General features: G+C 43.9%; 1 protein-coding gene across 1 annotated transcript; it reads left to right on the forward strand.

Annotated features, from left to right (window-relative positions):
* Positions 1-4,387: 4,387 nt before the first annotated feature.
* Positions 4,388-20,282, forward strand: RAB29 (RAB29, member RAS oncogene family). The gene is made up of 5 exons (XM_074936131.1): positions 4,388-5,848; positions 10,418-10,489; positions 12,802-12,983; positions 15,756-15,877; positions 16,956-20,282. The coding sequence occupies exons 1-5, from the start codon at positions 5,725-5,727 to the stop codon at positions 17,071-17,073; spliced, it is 618 nt and encodes a 205-aa protein (XP_074792232.1). The 5' UTR covers positions 4,388-5,724; the 3' UTR covers positions 17,074-20,282.
* Positions 20,283-21,591: the final 1,309 nt, after the last annotated feature.

The raw sequence follows: 21,591 nt of genomic DNA on the forward strand, positions 1-21,591 counted from the left end.
TAAATTATATTTGGTAAAATAAAGATGGCATTTATTTATGTGGATTGTGACCCTCTTTTTTTTCCTTCAAGCCACCATTTCTGAACACTGCTCACCCTGTCTATTAGTTGAAAACCCTCCTCCTGAACTAGGACGCTGTGTGCTTTCAGCTAAGGGGCTGAATTTGTTCACACCCCTACCAATTCTACCCTGATACATCTTCAGTGGAGATATTTACACTCTTCTGTGAACAGGAAGTGAGAGAGAAATCTAGTTCAGAGGCTATTGCTAGCCCAAGGTTACAGGTTTGACGCTGACCTGTACAGTCTTGTCTGATAAGGAACTGGCCATTGAATAACACTAGTATATGCTCTCCTGCAGCATAAAACTAGAATAGATCCCCTTTCGTATGAATTAGTTGTGAGGCAAATTAGTGCAGTTGTGGAAAAGCAGCTCAATCACCGAGAAAGCGCCCTGCATAGCTATATAAGCTTTGCATGCTGGATTGGGTACAGACAAAATCCCTGAAAGTTGGGAAAAGGGAAATGTAAGATGAATATCAAGGAAGATTTCCCCTGCGCGGGAGACTTTTTAGAGTGGTGTACTCTCCCAAGCGAAGTGGTGGGAACCCCATTGTCTGAGGCACTTAAAACCGGACTCCATCCTAGAAAATGCAGGGGACATCTTTGTGTTGGTAGGGAACTGAACTGGATGGTCCAGTCTTAACACTCTTCATCCTATGAAACTCTCCAAAGAAAGAGACTGAATCACAAACTGGGTTATGCTCCCTTACTTTGACAAGGATATTGGGAAGTTTAAAATTAAATACTTCAAGCATGCTGTGGCCTAACCATGTAAAAGCTTAGTGATACAAGGCTTCCCTGCAGCACTGCTTTGGCTGAGGAGAGGAAAGGCGAGGCTACAGATAAACAACTTGGATCGGCAGGCTAGCAGATGGAGGTCTGGGGAAATTCTGTTGCAGTTTCTATAGCAGAGTCCATCCTCAAGGATCCCAAAGAATTTACACCATTACTTCACATTCAGCTACCACAGGGCTGAAGGAAGACACCAAACCAGCACACGCAGGACATCTTGGAATGCCAGGACAAGCCCCTACTCTTACAGATCATGCCAAGATGCTCTCTGATAGTTACATAATGCAGACAGAAGGCCGGCTGAAAATTCCCCACAGGACTAGATCCTACGAGCTCCTGATATCCTTGAGGAAGGGAGCTGCCTGGCCCCTGCTGGAGCAAGGTCCCATACAGGCAACAGTCTGGATCCCTACCTCTGTTTTAGAAGGGAGAAGCATGCAGCTGTCCTTGCTTCCACCGGAGACACACGTAACTAGTCGAAACATTTTCATGTTTTAAATAGAAATGGCTTTTCAACAAAATGGGAACTTTCTCTCACACACAAAAAATCCCACTTTTTAAAATTCCGGAGGGGTTGTTGAAAAAACAAATACTTGCGGGAGGGAGAGGGGGGCATACTCCATTTGGGGGGGCGGGGGGGGAGTGTATGTGCAAGACAGCTTGCCAATCAGCTTTAAGGATAACCTTTTGGTTCATGGATTATAAACTTGAATGAGGAAGCGCTGACAGCTTAGCCACTTTGCTATCCCTGTGGCAGGGTCACTGAGTGGACAGCCAGGAAGGTGATGTTTCTTCTCAGTGGATTTCAAAAGGCAGGAGTTCCCCCGGTTGGTCGAAGGTTGCTCTCTTGTATCACTCTGAAACCTGTCTCTTGTCCTTGTTTATGCTAAGGGGTTTGCATGAGTGTCTTATTCATGCGGCACATCTGGCTTAATAATTGATTTGGAACACGATACATGGTCTGAATTAATAACATCTTGCCTAGTACATTGTGCTTTAATGTATGTCAAGTCCAGCAGCCTCTTGATTAAAGATCTTTCTCTGGGCTCATCTTGGCTCTCGCTAAAGCTCTCCAGCAACTCAGTGTTGTAACGATCAATGGAATATATGTAAAAATTTGTATGCATAGCAAGCAACACGTGTCCCATGAAAAAGATAGATTGTAGTCCACCAGCCTCTACCCTCCCAGCCATAGCTCTGTGTTCAAATGGCTCCCTGTAAATTCAGCAGGAGTTCTAGGCAGAGAATGCCAGGTTTTTTTCAGCCACATGATGTGCGTCAGAACCCTTTGCTGTTTTTGTAATCACAATCTCTGATGGCAGGGCATCTCTAATAACATGTATCTCCTCTTCTCCCATCATCTGTTTGTCAAGGTCTACGCCAGCTGAAGACTCTCAGGCCCATGCACAGTGAATGCTAAGCAACCTCCCAGACCCGCTGGTACTGGAGCCTGCAACCAGCACCACGTTCCCTGCAGCTGCAGCCTTTTTCTTGTTTTTTTTTCTTTTTTTTTTTTTAAAGACCATGGACCATTTATTATCCTGCATGGATGTGCTTTTTGACTGCTCGTCTGAGCAAGGGTCACCTTGTGTTGTCTGAAACCAACCCAAGCTGTCTCGCTGCATTAAGGACAAGTGAACACCAGTGAGACCTCATTTACTCCCGCAGTCTCTCATCTGAATCTGTGTCCTGCTGCATAGCTTGTCGTTCTGGGTTCTGATTCTCCTCTGTATCAGTGAGTGAGAGAAATTTTACATTTGCAGCAGGCATTTGCAGGTGAGAAGTAACTTTGCTTTGCAAAGCCCCCTTTAATTGGAAGTACCCATCACTCTGCTTCTTCTAACAAACAGCCCAACATGAATAAAAGCCAAAGCGATTTCTTGCCGCTGTCTATTTATTCACTGGAATCTGTGGGAAGATTTCTTAATGGCTGTTTTTTCAGACAGAACCTTGCTTTTGGTTCCCCTTGCCAGCCTTGAGTGTTCAAAAATCTTGGGTGAACGCCTGCCCTTGAGCCAGATTCCTAATAATCATGAGAGATTTTTTTTCTAATGTTGAGTTATTTTTATTTGCCTTCTAGTTTTTCAGCCATTAGGGTATTTTTTTAATTTTTCTATACAACTGCAGGGGCTACAACTTCAGATTTCATTTTTTTTAAAGTGAGGTTCTATGATCACATGACTCCAGAACCTGGGGCCAGATCTCACAAGAGCTGGCATTACTGTGAGCTGCTTGCGTCTTGCCCATGCCAGTTGGTCTCACTTTCCTCTGTGTTGTTCCTAGTGAATTGAACATTAGAACAGGTGGTCTGATATCTGATTGGAAGCTGGATGGAGCCAGGCCTGAGACATGGGAGTAAAACCTACAAACTTGCTCGGTTCTTTCTTCTTTACAACAAAATTTTAACAAATCAGAATTCCTTTATCCCTGACCCATATTCTAGGAAAACTTTTTTCATGATTATTTCTTCACTCCACCCTTTGTGTTAAATCATTATTTAACATTTAGAGTGTAATAGTCTGTACAGGTCTCAACCAGGGAAGGACTTCACTCTGCAATAGAAACATACAATGAAAAACAGTCCCTGCCCCAAACAGCATACAATTGCAGTTTATACTTAATCCTAATGAATACTGAAATTCCTGGTCTTTGCCAATTTGAGAGTTTGTAGCCCGGGTCCAATGCAGTTCCTCCCGCTTTAAATGCAGAAGCCCTTACCCTCTGAGCTGAAGGAGAATCTCCATTATCTCTTAGCAGTATAGGGCCTATGACTGCATGCTACCCAGCATAAGGGCAGTGGCAGCAGTTCATTACAATATGTGCTTACATCGTATCTTCTAACAATTTCCATACCTTTTGTAGTTCTTAATTAAACCTCACTTCATCCCTTAGAAGTCAGTAAGCAATGTGCTTATTGAGCGCTATCTGTGTACTTAGGGGCATACACCTATAGAGGCTACTATGTCTTTGAAGAGCTCACAGTATTTACTGTCAACTGGATATGGCAAATACAATTCAGACATGTGATACATGGGCTGAAGATATCATTTTATAGGAGCCCATTAATTAATAGAAATGACTAGAAAATATGGGAAAGAAATTGGGTAATCTACCTTTTTTGGTCAAAATTTGAACCAAACAGTTTTTCATCAAAATTCAGAAAATTTTGACCAGATACCAAATTGGAAGAGAAGCAGGGTGAATTATTTGTCACTTTTTTGGGGAGGAGGGGTGTGTGATAAATTCATCCTTTTTTATATTTGAAATTTCAATGTTAAAAAAGTTGAAAAATCAAAGTTTTAAAAATGTCAATAACTGAAATAAAAAAATTCATTGGGTGGGGTGGAGGTACATGATCACGCCTTTGTGGAATAAATGAATTTCGGCGAGGAAAGGGAAGTCACACAAAGGACTTCTTGAATGAAAAAGTCATTAAACAACAATCGATGCCTATTAGATAGATCTTTTCATCAGTAGCTCTCAAAGCACTTTACAAAGCTGGTCAGTGTCATTATCCCCTTTTTACAGATGGTGAAACTGAGGCACGAGGCAGGGAAGTGGCTTGTCCAAGGGCACTCAGCAGGCCAGTGGCAAGTCAGGAAAAAGAATGCAGGAGTCCTGAGTCCATCCCTTGCACTATCCCCTAGGCTGCAGCAAGGGAGCAACAGAGGTGAGATTAGATCTCATGAGTCTTGGCCCCCCCATTGCTCTATCTATAGGCTACACTGCCTTTCAGAGATGGAACTAGAACCCAGGAGTCCTGGCTCTCTGCCTCCCAAGTGTATTTCTGCACCACGCATAGTGCTGGTTAAATGTCCTTAATGTAATCCTGTGTCGGGGCAGCTCTTTTACTAAAAAAAAAAAAAAAAAAAAAAAAAGGCATTGATCCAGCAGTAGAGAGGGAGAAGTAGCTTTACAAAAATCACAGCGTGTCCCTTTAAGAATAGACAGTGGTCCTGCTTCTCCTCCCTGCAGACTACACTTCCCACCAGCCCCTGCGCCCACAGACTCCCCTCTGTGTCTCACTTTTCTCCGCGGTGCCTGATGGGTAATGCAGTTTTCTTGGTGGGGCGGAGCTAGTGCAGCCACCTGACCGTCTCACATGACAGCAGCTGGCAAAGGGGCTGGTGGCTGCTGAAGGAGGAGTAGCTTCTGCTCTGTCCCGCTAGGCGGAAGCAGGGCTAGGTCTTTATCTCCATCAGCCCTAGTAGTAAGCAGAGGAAGCAACCACTGCGGAGTGTGGAAGACTTTCCCCCCAACCTGTGTGATGAGTGTGGCAGGACTCAGCTGTCCCTCCAGTGCAACTGCATGAAGATTGAAAGGCTAGGAAACGTTCTGGGTTTGGCTGTTGATTTATTTTATGTTATTCTCCTTCATCCTGTGGATAATTCTTCTTTGGGACTAGTTATTTTTTAACTTGCTTTCACTGCAAGCCAACCAGAGGGGTGTGCGTCTGCAAGAGGGAGCAGAAGTTATTAAGAAACTAATTCTGTCTCTCTGAGCGGTACAGAGAAGGCCATGTCTGCAGGAGGAAGCAGAAAGTTATGCACTGTAGCTAGGTAATGGTATGCCCTTCTCTTTAAGTGAAGGGCATTCTGTATAAAACACTGTATCTGCAAGGAAGAGCAGAAAGTTATACAGAAACTAGACCACTCTGTCTGCGTGTGTTGTGCAGAGCAGATCGTGTCTGTGAGAGGCGAAATAAGTATTTACAAACTTTGGCTAGCACATGTGTGTCCACTTCTGTGAGAGTTTTCCACAAGAGAAAGTGGTTTTTGGCTCCCTCACCCCCTTGAGTTACATGTGCTCAGATTAGACTAAAGATGCTTGAATAATAAAGAGAGGGTGGTTGTGTTCAGTTGGTATAAAAATGGGGCACAATGACCATATGTTTAAAGTTCTGATCGTTGGAGATGCTACGGTTGGGAAGACGTCGCTGGTGCAGCGATATGCCAACGACAGCTTCAATAAGCACTACAAATCCACCGTGGGAGGTGAGTGATCATCAAAAGATAGCTGCATGCAGCAATCTATTTGTAAGGAGGAAATCAGCAAAACTTTCAAATGCTGCTCCATTCTGTTCTAAACTATATGTTCAGTGTCTCTAAATATGGAATATTTTCCCAGCTGGGGATGTGTATTTCCCTCTCCTCTTGCTATATGTTTCTGTGGATTGCATTGTCATTTGCTAAATTATAATGTTTGTGCACTGCTTTGAAGGTTGGAAGCACTGTGCCACTGTGAAGTATTATTAAGCTTATTACAACATGCTGGTTTGTAGTTAGAAGTCCTTTATGAGACTTTTCTTTCCTTGCTAGGGCTTCCATTACCTTCCCATCAGTACTGTCTTACTGGGGCAAATTCTGCAGTATATATGCTGGCAAAACTCCTGTTGAGGTCAGGGAGAGTTTGACCTGAGTAAGAGCTGCAGGATTTGATTCCCAGAAAGATGGTAGTGGGCGACAGCTATCAGAAAGGAGAATGCCTCGGACATCTTTTACCGTTGCATGTTTGTCAGCAAGGATTTTTGTCAACAGGGCGAGCTCTCGCCTTCATGAGAAGGCCAGGAGTTTGTAATGGACTGGTCTAATGAAGGATTGAAGTGTAGAAGGAATTACTATTGTCACAAAGGAGGAAGGTTGGTTGTATCTTAGCACTTACTATGTGAGTGGACCACTGTGGCACAGTGTTGTTGTTGTGCCATTAAATAGCTGTTGTGTTCCATGTTCCACCCCAGAAGTGCCAGCGTTTCAGTGCTGGTTGAAGAGATCACTGTATCTACTTTGTGGTCTAAATTTTCAAAAGAGATTTTGGGTGCAAAGAGACCAGATTTTTAGAGGGTGGATGCCTGGGACTTTCTGAAAACTAGGTCCTTTTATACTGGGCTCCCAGAATCACTAGTCACTCTTGAAAATGTAGGCCATAATTTATCTCGTGTTTGTAAAGTGCTCTGGGGTCATTTTAAGATGAAAGCTGTTGTAGAAATATACTGTATTATTCTTATTTATTGAGGGTCCTTTGCTCACAGACTGAGGTGTGAAAATTGTTTCTCCTATACCTTCCAGCAGTAAAAACCTGAAGTAACTCAACAAAAGGAGCACTTTTCAGCCTGCAAGTATAATTTTGCATTTCCTTCAGCATCATACAACTGAGGACCTCCTGTTGCTTTACACCTGTTATTTAATTAGGCCCCTGTTGACAGATGGGCTAGTAATTTTTCTGATCTTACAGAAAAGGATCTGGGCAGCCTGACTCTAGCCAGCCACTTGAGCACAAACACATCCTGATGAGGTCTAACTCTGAGGCCTCTGATCATTACAAACTGCCCAATGAACCTGAAGCAAGCTTCTCTTTAAGGCCCTCTCTATGCTGGGAGCACCGGCTACGGTTGGTGGTTGGGTATGGAAACTGCTTTGGAATACGTTTTCCAAGGCGCCTTTAATCACTGTGGGCTTGTTGCCCGTGGTGGAAAGGAATATTGTTTAAATGGCCGTCCTAGCAGCATGGCTGCTACAAACAAACTTGCTAGCGAGTGTATGTTACAACTTCTTAACACTGCTAGGCAACAGTTTGAGGTCCTATCTCCACTGTAGAATCAGCTGTGCTGGAGGACCCAGTGATGACACCTTAGGCCTGGTCTACACTGGGGGTGGAAGGGGGGAATCGATCTAAGATACGCAACTTCAGCTACGAGAATAGCGTAGCTGAAGTCGACATATCTTAGATCGACTTAGAATCACTTACTTCGCGTCCTCGCGGCGCGGGATCGATGGCGGCCGCTCCCCCGTCGACTCCACTTCCGCCTCTCGCCCTGGTGGAGTTCTGGAGTCGACGGCAGAGCGATCGGGGATCGATGTATTGCATCTACACTAGATGCGATAAATCGATCCCTGATAGGGATCACTACCCGCCAATCCAGCGGGTAGTGTAGACGTGGCCTTAGTTCCGTGACATGGTTAATGCTTGGCCTTGGCCTTGTTTCCCTAGTTTATAACATAGTTGAAGCCACTCTAGCAGAAACTAAATTTCTGCGTGCAATGAAACCATGCTAGTTATGGCCAGGTTGGAAGACCGGTGTCAAGAATGGTATCCATACTTTGAACACATTTTAGCAAACCGGGATATACAGATCGCAATAGACTTTCATCCTGAATTCCTCAGAGGAGAGATTTTGAATGAGCACAAGGTTAGCACGATTGGAGAACACAGTTAAGAGTGTTTGACACTTCAAAGGCTAAGTGGGTCCTTGAATTTTTAGTGATGGTACCATGTGTTAATTAACTCAGTTGTAAAGTGTGATGTAGATGCAACCCAAATATTTGTTCCATGATGCAAATGTCTGAGTCCTGTTTATGCTAGAATTTAAGGCTGTGTTATGTAACATTGTTAAATCACTACTAAACATTTAAGTATAGACTTACACTAAAATGGAACTGCGTGTTAATTGTCTTGGGGACAAGCGCATCATAACAGAGACTCGCAACACAGTTGACTTTTTTGCATACAGGACCTTAATAGTGTGTGGAAGCAATCCTGTGTTTGAAAACATCGTCCAGCACACCTCTAAACGCTAACATAGCAGGGTTGAATAACAGGCCAAGTGCAGGAGGCACTAAGGCTCCATCCAAACGGTGTCCGAGTGGGACAGAATAATGGAGGCCAGTGTTGGTGCTTTTCCTCTTTTTCAAAGCACACGCTTACTTTAATCTCTCTGCTGGTGAATCCAAGACGAAGAACTCGGTCAGAGGTTCTTAAAATGGGGGCCTGCACCCCACTGAGGCCATGATGTACAAAGTGCCTGGATTTGGTCTTGTAAAACGGGCACTTACATACAGCTTTTGATCACTTGCAACAGCGGGGGGATGCATTTTCTCTCTGTGTTCTCAATCGTTAGAAAATGAATCCCTAGCTTCAGAAAGTTTCAGAACCGCTGAACTAGGTATTAGCTCAACTGGACAGCCTTCCTTTGGATTGCAGCCTATCCAATTTGTGTCACTCCTGAGAAATGTAGGTCAGGTGTGTGTATTTATGCTCACTGGGCACTTGTTGGGATTGGCTTGGTTTGGAGTGGGGAGGTTGTGTGTGAAAGGAAAAACTGTGCCCCAAATAACAAAAAACACCTCTGAATTGTTTCAGGCAGCACAAAATGGAGACAAGTAAAAACAAAACAAAAAACTGGCTAATTTTGTACATTCTTGGGCATTTATGAAGAACCAGCACGAGCTTCTGACAGACGGCCGTGCTTATTTTTAATGCATTGATACATTTTGCTTTATTAAAAGAGTATTAAACATAGCTGTTTGCCATTTTCTTCAGTTTTGATCTAGGATCAATAATTTTTTAAAAAGGCAAGATGAGCAAGGCTGACCTTTCATTTCAAACTATCCGCATTGTGTATATTGGCCCCTAATCAAAATGAACTGATTAGTTCTGCCTGCCATTGAAACTGTGTATCAAGGGCACAAAGTGTGCAATCCAAATACACATGAGTGAAATGAAAAGTAAATCGAGATGATTGGGGGAGGGGAGGTCTCCTGTAAAGCTCTCTGTGTAATAAGATTACCTGTATCTTTTTTTTTTTTTTTTTAAAGTTTACATTGTTATTTCTCAAGATCAGGTGCTGGAGAGGGCTTATTCTTCAGAACTCTCCCTGCGAATTTAATTTTCCTTTGATATTGATATTATTTATGATTTCCTCTACTGTAGCGCCAAAGTACCCCAGCCATGGCCCAGGACCCCGTTGTGCTAGGCGCTGTACACACAGAACAAAAAGGCTCTCTCTACCCCAGAAGAGCTTACAGTCTCAAGCCATGGTGCTTGCCCAGCACTGCTAGTTGAGCATGAGACTTGCAAGTGGGGTTTTGAGTCCCATTCTGCAAATCAAAAGCTTTGGGTGGGATTTTCACAAATGTTCGTGGTGGCCTGAATAATGATCCTGTTGAAGTCAGTGCTGGCTTTGGCGGGAGCAGAGTTAGTCCAACAGCGAGCTAATCCCACCTTGTTTGCCTCTTTCCTAAAGGACAGCATGGCTGCATTCTGTGCCACAGTCTGGGGCATATCTTGCACCAGATCAGCCCCAGCAGTGCTAGCAAGTAGGAGTGCTATAGTACTGAAGGCACGGGGGTCTCTGCCATTGTGTTGTAATAAGCTTAATAACCCTGCTCAAAGTGGCTATGAACAACATGGCAGTGAAAATCCGAGTGCTTTTCTATGCTAGTGCTCCTGCTGCAGCCACTGCTGGTGGAGCTGCAATGGCAGAAACTTCCCACAAAATGCTGATGTAGACAAAGCGATAGCCAGCGTGATACACCGACAGCAGAGGGAGCAGGATGGACATGGGGTTGGCTGTGCCCAGGGAAAGAGTAAATGAAAGCAGGGTGTAGAAGGAGAAAAGTCAAGTGTGGCATTCATGTTACGGTCCACTACCAATTGCCATTGCTAGTAAAGCACCCATCAGTTGTAAAGCAAGATGCCTGTAACCACTGATACAAATGGGTGGGGGAAACGCACAATGGTTTTACATAATCCCTAATCCGATTTCCTCTCTCTTTGGGGCCTTGCAGTGGATTTTGCTCTGAAGGTGGTGCAGTGGTCAGAGTCCGAGACTGTGCGACTTCAGCTATGGGACATTGCAGGTGAGCTCAGACAAGCCGCTGGAGTAGGTCGAGACAGAGTTTCCAAGTGTCCAACTTATTTGACTTTTTTTTTTTCTTCTTCTTCTTCAACAAAAGACCCTTAAAAAACCCAACAACTTTATTTTGGGCTGGCAAAAACAAAGATTCTGTTTTGTGGTGTATGGTTTTGTGTTTTGTTTTTTTCAACGGTGATTAAATGTTGAATCATGTGGCTAGTCTAGAGAGAACATATCAGCGTGGATTGATAAATTCCACAGCACGCTTTCCACTGTTTTAAAGGAACAGAGACTGAATGGGGAGAGAGGGAAGGTGATGTGTATCAGGATGGAGCGTTTTATCTCTCTAGGTCCCCTGTCTGAATACAGCAGGGGCTGGTTGCCATGAGTAGAGTGCTGATTCTCCGCTCCCTCAGGGCTAAATCAGGAGTAACTCCCACTGCTATGAGAGGAAAAAATGGGCCCTGAAAGTTACCATCTGATGGCTGTTTGGTGGCCTGTGTGAAAAGAGTAGTGGTTTCCTAGAGAATAAGTGTCCATATTAGAGATGGGGAGGCCAGCAATCAAGTGCTCATGGAAACAGGATTCTCCTACAGGCCCTGGAGGTGGTGGGTCTGGGTTGGGGTGAGGCGCATTGTTTGGGAGACAGTGGAATGGAGAAAACTTTCATTGCAACTGCATCTGCCGCTGTAGAGAACCAGAAGAACTCAGCTTCCAGCACTATCAAAGTTTAGCATCAAAAAAGAAAGGAGACAGAGCAGTGTCGGGGGGGGAGGGTGCAGGCAGGGTACGGGGTTGGAGTGTGGGACTGGGTGACTGAGTGAAACTCCTAGCTGTGGCTTTATCCTGTTTCAGTATTTCCGTATGTGTGTGTGCGCGCGCGTCGCAGGCATCAATCTAATCATTAAAAAAGGAGAAGTTGTGCCAATCGCATCAGCATGCAGATTTCAGCTGAAAACCCAAGAAGCCATTTATGGTTTGTGGGACTAATGGCTGCTGCATTGTTGTTTAACCCCCAGCAATGTGCTCAGGGCTGTACAAGACGCTCAGATACTGCCAGTCCCTGCCCTGCTGTGCTTACAGTCTAAAAAGCACACGGGGAAGATAGCAGTTGAGAGGTAAGTAGAGAGTGTATTGTTGCTAACCCCTTGCCAGCATAAGAGCCTGTAAGTGCTAGCAAATCTTCAGTGCTGTGTTGTTGCAACACAATCATCATCCACCCTGTGGTATATAATAGGTTGCCTGTGTCGATTTGACCAAGTCCCATTTCAGTTGTGTTAGTGAAGCATGTAACAGGAATGGTTCATAGTTTGGTCCTGTCTACAAGGCGGGGCACTGAATAAACACAGATTGTGGCTACCTAGAGGGCTTATACCAATGCAGCTGTACCAGTGCAGCTGTGCTGCTGTCAACTCTCTAGCAGAGCCGCTCTAAGCGGATGGGAGAGCTCTCTCGTCAACTTAATTAATCCACCCCTAACGAGCGGCAGGAGCTACGGTCAGCAGGAGAAGCTCTCCTGCTGACGTAGCACGGTCCACGCCGGCACTTAAGTCGGTGTAAGTTATGTTGCTCGGGGCAACGGCTTATTCACACCCTTGAGCGTCACAAATTCTCTCGACGTAAGTGGTACTGTAGACATACGGTCGTTTTGGTAGCATAGCGAGGCCCTAAGTGCTTGGTCAGCCGGTGGTTAAACCTGTACCGCACCAGCTGCGTAGTTAGCAGGGTCCTAGCAGTTCCTTTAACTAACATGGATAGGTTATTTTCTGAGAACAGTGCTCATAACATTACAAGATGTATACAGCACGTAGCCTATAGCACTGTTGTGCTTGCACACACTTCGGAAAAAATCCCTGTGACTAGAACCCTCCGAACAGCTGTGTTTAGACCAAGTATTGCTGCTGTTAGCCAGGCTTCACCGTGGATGAGGTAAAGCTGCAGGTGGGAAATGAGGTGAGCTTAAATGGCCACGAAAATGACCATGAGAGGAAAGTGGTTGGAAAACAGAGGCTTGGGAAACATGTGACTTGAGCACATTGGTGGTGGGGGAGGAACTTCTAAGCTCTAATATCAGCTACGCTGCTGAATTGCGTGGGCAAGACACTGGTCTCCGTACCTCAGTTTTCTCATCTCTAAAATGGGGATAGTGATACTTCCTTCTGCAGGGGGTACTTGGAGGCACAGTGTGAGGTGGCTGGCCCTAGCTGGCTGCAACTGGGGCAAATCCTCAGCATGGACCAATCCAAAAAGGCGATCTTTAAAAAAAAAAAACAAAAAAAAACCTTTCCCCTCTTCTCTCACTCTCCGCCCATGCAGGGCAGGAACGCTTCACATCCATGACCCGGCTGTACTACAGAGAGGCATCGGCCTGCGTTATAATGTTTGATGTCACTAACTTCAGCTCATTTGGCAACAGCTGGAGGTGGAAGCAGGATTTGGACAGCAAGCTCACGCTGCCAGATGGAAGCCCGGTGCCCTGCTTGCTGCTGGCTAATAAGGTGAGCAAGTCTAGATGGACCTTGGGTGTATGCGTGTTTGAGGAAAGGGGGTTTAAATTGAAGTGAGGAAGATGGCCTTCTCCACTAGACTTCGCCAGAGCTGTTACATATCTTGTGGTCTCGCTAATCCCTTCCCTGGTCATTCACCTTTATCTGGCAAGGATCTTGTGATTAAAATGCTGAGCCAGGGCAGTGCTGCTCCTTACCTGGTATCGTTTTTACTTAGCTTGTAAAGTTTTGAGGACGGTGGATCAGTTCAGGAGACCTGGTCGTTCCTTGGCTGGGCAGACATTTGGACAGTACTGGCTTCTACGGTATGTCTGTACTGCCCAGGAAGGTGTGATTATGACACGGGCATTTAACCTATCTAGCGCAGGTAACAGTAGCAGTGAAGGTTCATAGAATATCAGAGTTGGAAGGGACCTCAGGAGGTCATCTAGTCCAACCCCCTGCTCAAAGCAGGACCAATCCCCAATATTGCTCCAGAACCCTAAATGGCCCCCTTGAGGATTGAACTCACAACCCTGGGTTTAGCAGGCCAATGCTCAAACCACTGAGCTAAGATGCAGTGGCATGGGCTAGCAAGGGTTCCTAGCTGCCTTGTCCTCTGGCTGGTTGCCCACGCTAACGCCCATCCACTGCATCTCCACTATTATTGTTATCAGTGCAAGCTAAATTAAAGCTAGTATGGGTATACCTGCTTGCACTACAACCACCCCTTCGCTTGCAGTGTAGACGTACCTCTAGATTGAAAGTGGCATTTTTTTTTCCCCTTCCCCTCTGAGATAGTTGATCCCAGGAACAATCTGGGTACAGGGAAGAGTGAAGAGCAAGTGGGGCACAGCTGGGAGTTTCTTCAAATTCCTCCCAAACCACTTGTGTTTAGGTAGGTGTTAGATAAGCTTGTGAGGTGGAAATCATCCAGACAGATTGGTTAGTCCTGCAGGAACTTTTTCTTCCCGATGTGTGTGTGCAGGATCAGCCTCTGCATAGCTAGATTTCCTCCCTCTGGTCTGATTTGTGACTGGTTCCCCTGTTAGCGTTTCTCACTTCCACTTTGTTTACAACTTGGAGTTATTTCTTCTAGCCTGGGCTAAACACTGGAGAATGTGTTCGAGGAGACAGTCCTGCATTGACAGGAAGGATAGATTGAATGGGATCTAATAGACCCCCCTCCCCTCCCTCCTTGGGGTTTATACTGCCATCCATCACCATAGTATCTGAGCACCTTCCACACCTGGTTTCCATGATTCTCCTTGTGGAATTGGTGAGTCAGCAAAATGGTTCATTGAAGATCCGTCAGAAGAGACGGATTGTTATGTCCTTTTGTGAGCAGATTTTCAGATCATACCCATGCTGGGGGCTTGGACTGTTTGCAAAACCATCTTGAAAAGCACTCTGAAACCAGTTTAGGCTAACGCTTAAAGATGGGTGGGCTGTCCATTGTGGATGGAGCCGTACCATGTTTAGACTGGGCTCTAGCCTCACTGGCCGCTTAGGCTACAATGTGATTTATAAACTGAGCTTAAAAAGGGTCTCGTTGGCCAAGTTCTGTGTTGAAACAGAGTCAGTCGGACTTAATACAACTCTTTGAGGTTGGTTAGTCAATGTCAGTGCGAGCCTTATATAGACAGAGCTTTGGCCGATGCCTAATATTCTGAGTTGCTTCCTCATCCTCCGTTGGAGTGTGGTTTGCTGTGCGCTGTCAGATGGCTGCTGTCTCTTGCCCCACGGGCAGCACCAGTTTAGATTGCCAGGTATCACTTTCAGAACCGGCAGCAGAGAGTTCTCCTATGAGGGCTCCGTGTCTGGAATCTGCTGCGTGATCAGAGCCAGAGCGTGGCGGCTTTCAGAGAGTTGCAAAGCTTTTCTGTCCACACAGATCTTTAATTTGCACCAGGTTAGGATGAATATGTATGGCAGGGCAGGGAAAGGGTTAGTATTCTAACGAGGTCACCTATATGGGTGACCTGAGACTTCCCTTGCTGAGAGAGATGCCATCTGTGTATTGCTGCTCAGTGTCAAGTTTCATTGTTCAAATCGCTTGCTGCTGCTTTGTTTAATGATTTATTTCTCTTGTATTTAAAAAACCCCAATCTTCTGTGGCTACAGGGGTGTCCCTTCTTTGTGCTGATATCAGCTCTGTGGCCCCTTCAAGGTCCAGATTGGTGAGGCTTGTCTAGTTTGAGTGGTAAGGTCAAAAATTCAAGATTAGCTAAGAGCTGATTATCAAAGGCATGATAAAGGGGACAGCATGTTATACAGTCATTCTCCTTCTCATTGGGGAGAACACCTCCTCCTGGTAGCAGAGTTTAAAGAACGCAGGCTCTGTCTACACTGAGGAAATCTGCACCAGTGCAACTAAATGAGTGTAACTGTGCCAGTGCAAACCCCTAATGGAGATGCACTGCACCTTACTTCTCTATGTTAGCATCAGTGTAACTGCATGAGTGTAGTTAGGTTGATGTGAATTTTCTTGATGTAGACAGAGCATTTCCTAGCCTGGATGAGTGAGAACATTTCTCTTCCCCACTGCTTGCTGTCTCACTCTGGACAGATCTCCAGCACATGCATGCTTGTGCCAGATTACTCTCAAACCAGATAAACATATTGGCTTTTACATTATCCCACTAGGAACCCCTATCTGATCATGCTCTCAGGGATGGGAAGGGTTGGCACTCCATGCTATCTTTTGTTTAAAATAAATAAATAAAACGACTCCTTTTAAAGTGACCGACTCTTTTTTTTTTTTTTTTTTTTTTTTTTTTACAGTGCGACCTTTCCCCGTGGGCAGTGACCAGGGAAGAGATTGATCGGTTCAGCAAAGAGAACGGTTTCTCTGGCTGGACTGAAACATCTGTCAAGGAAAACAAGAATATTAATGAGTCTATGCGGTAGGTATGATGGCTTCTCGGAGTGCCTCTAAAGCAGGGATACTCAGATTGAGGCTCAGAAGCCGCAAGTGGCTCTTTAATGTGTCTCCTGTGGCTCCTTGCAGCACATGATATTAAAACACCGTGTGATTTAATTATTAACGAATCAAAGTTATTATCCAATCAGGATGTTTTTACTATGTTGTTAACCAATTGTAGTTGATAACCTAATACTTGGTTAGTCATTTTGCTCTGAGAATTATATAAAAACAGAAAATGAAACCGTGAATTCACGCAACTGTTGCTCTTTGGGGTAATGTCGATTGCTTATTTGGCTCCTGAACCACTGAGGTCTGAGAATCACTGCTCTAAAGGGTTAACCTCCTAAGGAACTGAGCACACTGTTGGCATTTATCATATAGCAGTAATAATGTGTAAGTTAGTCTAAAGGGACACTGCAGCTGGAAAGGTCAGACGTTATCGTGCCCATGTTTAAGCTGTGACAGGCATTGGGAAATACAGGGTTTAACAAAATACAGTAGATATTTTTCATCTGCCGGTCTCTATTGGGAGAATGGGAGCGGGGTGTAAGCGACTGGAGATCTGTTTGTAACACAGTTATCCTTCAGTGGAGTTATCCAAGCAGAGAACTTGGCCCTTTTACTTTTCCTAGGTTTTATGAAAAGGTGTTGGATTCTCATTCCTGGACACCAAAGCTCTCTGCTCTCATAATGGCTATGGCAGGAAAATGCAGACTTCCCCATTGAAGCCTGCGGCTGTGCCTTGATCCGGAACAGGAGGGGCTCACCTCCAGAGGTGGGGAGGGTACTTCAGTCTCCGTGATTTGTTCAGTCACTGGCCTCTCCACTGATGCTGCCAGCATATGAGCCAGCTCGTGTCCCTGATGGTGGTTTGTGCTGGGGACACTTGTCCCCAGGAAATTGGATTGAGAGCTGTAATTTGTATTACCTAGTATTGTCCCTTTAAGTCCACAGCAGCCAGCTCTGGCCCATAGGAATGGTGGCTATATCCAGTTGTGTACCAGACTGTAGGGGTGTAGTCTCTTGCTGCTTGTTACATCATGTATGTTGTTTCCTAGAGTCCTTATTGAAAAGATGATGTCGTCGTCCATGGGTGATGGAGACCTCTCTGTTTCTGGCCGCGGGGATTATATTAACATAAAAGATGCTTCCCAACCTGGCTGGGGATGCTGTTAGCTACGCTCACTTCTCCGTCTGCATCAGAGCAAAAGGCAATGTCTTTTTCACTGATACTGGCTTTATAAGAAGAATTGTCTCCTGTTCAACACACACTGGCTCTCAGTAAAGCATTGCAGTCAATGGCTGTGGGAGAATTCCTCTTTATTCCAGCACAGTAGCCACCTAAAGCTCTCTGCTGCTCCTATCGTTTGCTTTGTGTCTCCTGATTCCTGACATGGCGTTACAGTAACTCCTCATTATTTCACGCTCTGGATCTGTGTCTGACTAATTTATCTGTTGTGGAAATGCCCAGGACTCTGTCAGCTGTGGCAATCATGCTTGGGTTGAAAGAGGATGCTTTCGGGTCGCCAAAATACCTACTGGGGTGTTGCCTGATCTGCAAAATGGATTGGTGTGAATTTGAGAGATTCTATAGCACAGCTTTCATGCGTGTACATTGACTGCAGTGCTTAGTTTGTCCCTGCCTTCTGCTCTGTCTCAAGAATTGCCTTTTGCCAGTTATCCCTTTTTGTCCCTCTACCCCATACATATAACTCTTCTGATGCCACTTTATTAGGGCATCCAGCGGTGAATGAGAAAAAGGTTGTAAACCCCCTTGTGTTGTAGAACAACAGTACTCTTTGCTTTTATTGCACCTTCCATTCTGCCACCTCCAGTAGCTTCACAAATGCTGATGAATTACTTCCTTGTAACCATTCTGCAGTGGTGAGTAAAGCCTTTGGTGGTAGTCATGGTATGGCTCACTGAAAGCCCAACTGCTGCTTTTGGCGATCTAAGGAAAAGCAAAGAAAGGGACTTAACTGGTCAGAAGGAAATAATGGAGAAAACTCCTCTTTGCCCTTTTGATGCCTGTTATTCTCCCTGCATATTCTACATGTGATCATGGCTGCTGACTGACTTTGGGGCAAAACATTCAGATGGTTTCATAAAAGCACATATTTGGCAGTTTCCAATAAAGGAGTTAATATGGATCTTGGCCCAGTAAAGCAGTGGTTACATGAATTGAGGTGGTTCAGTTTTTAATCCTAACTTAAAATAAGGGCAAAATGAATCCTCTGAAACAGGGGTGGCATTTTTCTGTGGCAGATTCAATAAGGAGGCTGTTTGGAGGAAGGATATTAAAGGGCTACTGTCAAATAAGAGAATGATCTGAACAGAGGACTGTAAGCCAGGAACATATGGGATCCATTGCTTGCTATGGGAGTGATCTCTTCTGTGGCCTTTAGTAAACCACTTCACCCTTTGTTATATATATATATATATATATATATATATATATATATATATATATATATAATATAAAAAATGGGACTAATTACCCTGATACCACAAAGAGCTGAAGACTAATGAATGCTTGTAATGTACTTTGGACTTAAAATGTTCTATATAAATGATGAGTAATAAGGAATTTAGGCCCAACATTTTGTTAAAGGATAAAATCCATAGGAGAAAGGACACAAGCAAAATTCAAGGATTTTGTTGTGTTAAGTGCATTTAAATATTCCATCACTGTGCAGTCAGGATTCACAGTGAACCCAAACTGTGCAGAAGGTATGAGAGAACTGGAAAGAGGAACTAACCAGCAATGAATTGGAACTGACCAATCTAATTTTATTGTCTAAACAAAGTATAATACAAAAAGTAAAAAGCCTAAAATATAAATAAATTGGTTTTTAAAAACCCTATTTCTATTTTTAGCAAGTCTAAAGATTAAATAGGAAAAGTAAAAGGTCTTGTTTTTAAAAGGGTTGATCTTGACAGCGTTCCTCATGATGTTGATGATGATACCTAGCACTCTGCATCCATAGATCTCAAAGTGCTTTACTAGGGAGATCACTATTAATATTCCCATTTCACAGATGGGGAAACTGACGCACAGGGAAGGAAGTGACTTGCCCATGATGGCACAGTAAGCTAGTAGCAGAGTCAGGAATTGAACCCAGCTCTCCTGAGTTAAGTCCAGTGCCCTACCCAGTAGGCAATATTGCCTGGAGGAATAGATTTAATCACACATGGTGATGCGCTTTAACCTGATATTCAGCGACAGCTCTACAGTGCCTGGGTCTCTTAATTTTGCATAGGTAACTGCCTCTCAAAAATAAGCAAAAAGCTTGAAATCCTTAAAGGTTTCTCATATGCAAGACATAAAGATCTGCCCAAGAGCCATGGAATGCTGGTATGTGCACAGGTTTGGGGGGTTTTTTTGTTTTGTTTTCACATATAATTCACTGCTTGTTAACTGCTCAATAGGCGCAATAGAAAAAATGAGTGTCAAAAATCAACCCAGTGCAGCAAAGAATGGTCTTTGTTTGTTTTCCTGTTTGGCTGAGTTTTTAAACAGCTCTCAATCTGACTGTGCAAATTTGTGTTTTTCAGAGCTGTGTCTCTGACACACAAGGCACTTAAAACAAAAAAGCAAGCTTGTTGTTAACCTTTGTTTAGTTCTTCTTTAAGACAAACTCTGGTTCAAAGTCCCCATCTAAACTCAGGTTTTGCTATGTTAGGCAACAAGTCTTAATGTTTTGTGAAACTGTTTCTGCTCATGTGATTGTCTTGTCTTGTCCATTGTGGTTGGGAGACTTCAGCTTAAAAGTTTGATGGGTGTTTTAATGTGAGACCAAGGTTTCTAAAAAATTATTAACAAAGTTATGCCCCATCTATGCAGGTTTGTATAGCCGTTCTAGGAGAAACATGGTAGGAAACTGTTTTTAAGCAAAGAGACTGTGGATTTTCATCTTATTGGTGCTTATTATGACTTTGTACTCTTTTTTTTGCATGATTCTGTGCCAGTTGACCTCTTTCTCTCTCTCTCCTCCCCCCCCCCCCATGTTATTGCTTCATGTCAGAGATCTTTGGTCTGTACCCATGGGACTCAGATTGTTAGATTTAGTTACACATTTTGAAATTGTGAAACTTGGATTACTACAAATCTACCAATAACTAGAAAATTTTACTGCAGTAAAACTTCCAGGTGATGAATACAGTTCAAAGAGCCAGTCAACCATATAAAAACTCTTGAGTTCTTTTATTGTTTTTTGTTTAAACTATTTGCTGTTATGCATAGTCTTGCATGGACTTTTTTTTATAGACAAGATTCTGATTAGTGTTTCTTAAGTTACAGTATTACTTGGTTTATATAAAAAGGAAAAAGCTGGTGATTTCTTCTGTAACCATCAGTAACCAAGGCAGTATTGAAACAAATTTGTAATAAACATTCTGACATTTTTACTCTTGCTTGTTTAGTAGTTATTGGTTTTTTGTCTAAACAGTCCTAAGTCAGATAAGTTCACAAGTCCAAAACAAAAATATTTCACTGTCAACAACTGTATCTGCAAAGAGAATTGTGTGTGTGAACATTGAACTGTTCCCTCTCTGCCCCAAAAATAAGGTTTCTGTCCTACAATGCCAGCAACACAAATGGGTCCGTTTCACGTAAATACACTGCTGTTATGATATTGTGTTAAGGGTTCTGTTTGTTAACTTTTGTTGACTCTTAGGAATCCAGAGATTTAAACTTTCAAGTACCACTCTAAGCCTATCTATGCTACATCATTTACAGCGGTACTGCTGTAGTGCTTCTGGTGAAGATGCTCTAAGCTGACGAGAGAGCTCTCTCATCGGCTTAATAACTCCTGCCTCTGCGAGAGGCCCGTAGCTATGTCGGCAGGAGACACTCTCCCACTGACATAGCACTGTCTACACCGGCGCTTAGGAGGATGGCTTATTCACACCTGTGAGCGATGTTATACTGAAGTAATTTGTTATGTAAACATAGTCTGAGTCTTTCAAGCTCTGCTGTCTCCAGGGAGTCTGCAGCTTCACCTATAGTTTTCTTATGTACTGCATGGGTACACTGTGATGATCATAGCTTGTGTCCCTTCAGCTTTGTTTATATTGGGGAAACTGCGATATTTAGGGGAACAAAAGTAGATGGAGATGAGTCGGCAGGTGTACCCACAGGTCAGGAGTAAAGGCAGCATTTTTCATCCCTGTTCACATTTGAGGCCCAAAGCCATTTTATCCTTGGCCAACAGTGCCTGTGCATGATTTTAGATCACATTACTATTCTTTTGAACAGAGCAGTATTTGCAGCTGTTGAATTTCACCATGTGTTTTGGATTCAAATGAGCCAAGCACCTGCAGCCCAGCTTCCTGCATTTTGCCTAATTTCTACCTGCTGTCAAGGTTATGCTTACTCCCTACTAAAGCTGAGCTAGCTTAGGAAAATATTACCCACCACTGGTGCAACGATGAAATCCAAACCAGCCACAATTCATCTACTTGCAGCTTTCCACATGGAAAATTTTATACACGGAGGCCTTGATTCCACATGGACCAATGGATGCAAATCAGCAATGTGATGTACTGATATAAACTTCTCTTGCTCAGTGTTGCACCATAGCTATTGACCATATTTCATAAGACCATCCAGCAGACATTTTGTGTTAGAGTATCATTTGAGGGGGTGGAGGGAGATGAAGATGTAAAAGGATGCTGTCAACTTAAAAAGTTGCA

This window comes from Natator depressus, chromosome 21, assembly GCF_965152275.1.
Source record: "Natator depressus isolate rNatDep1 chromosome 21, rNatDep2.hap1, whole genome shotgun sequence".
Classification (NCBI taxonomy): Eukaryota; Metazoa; Chordata; order Testudines; family Cheloniidae; genus Natator; species Natator depressus.

Bases quoted from the DNA above. Each gene is read 5' to 3' on its own strand.
- RAB29 (XM_074936131.1), top strand. From the start codon at position 5,725: ATGGGGCACAATGACCATATGTTTAAAGTTCTGATCGTTGGAGATGCT. The intron at 5,849-10,417 runs GTGAGTGATCAT...GGGGCCTTGCAG, and splicing joins CTACAAATCCACCGTGGGAG to TGGATTTTGCTCTGAAGGTG. The intron at 10,490-12,801 runs GTGAGCTCAGAC...CCGCCCATGCAG, and splicing joins TCAGCTATGGGACATTGCAG to GGCAGGAACGCTTCACATCC.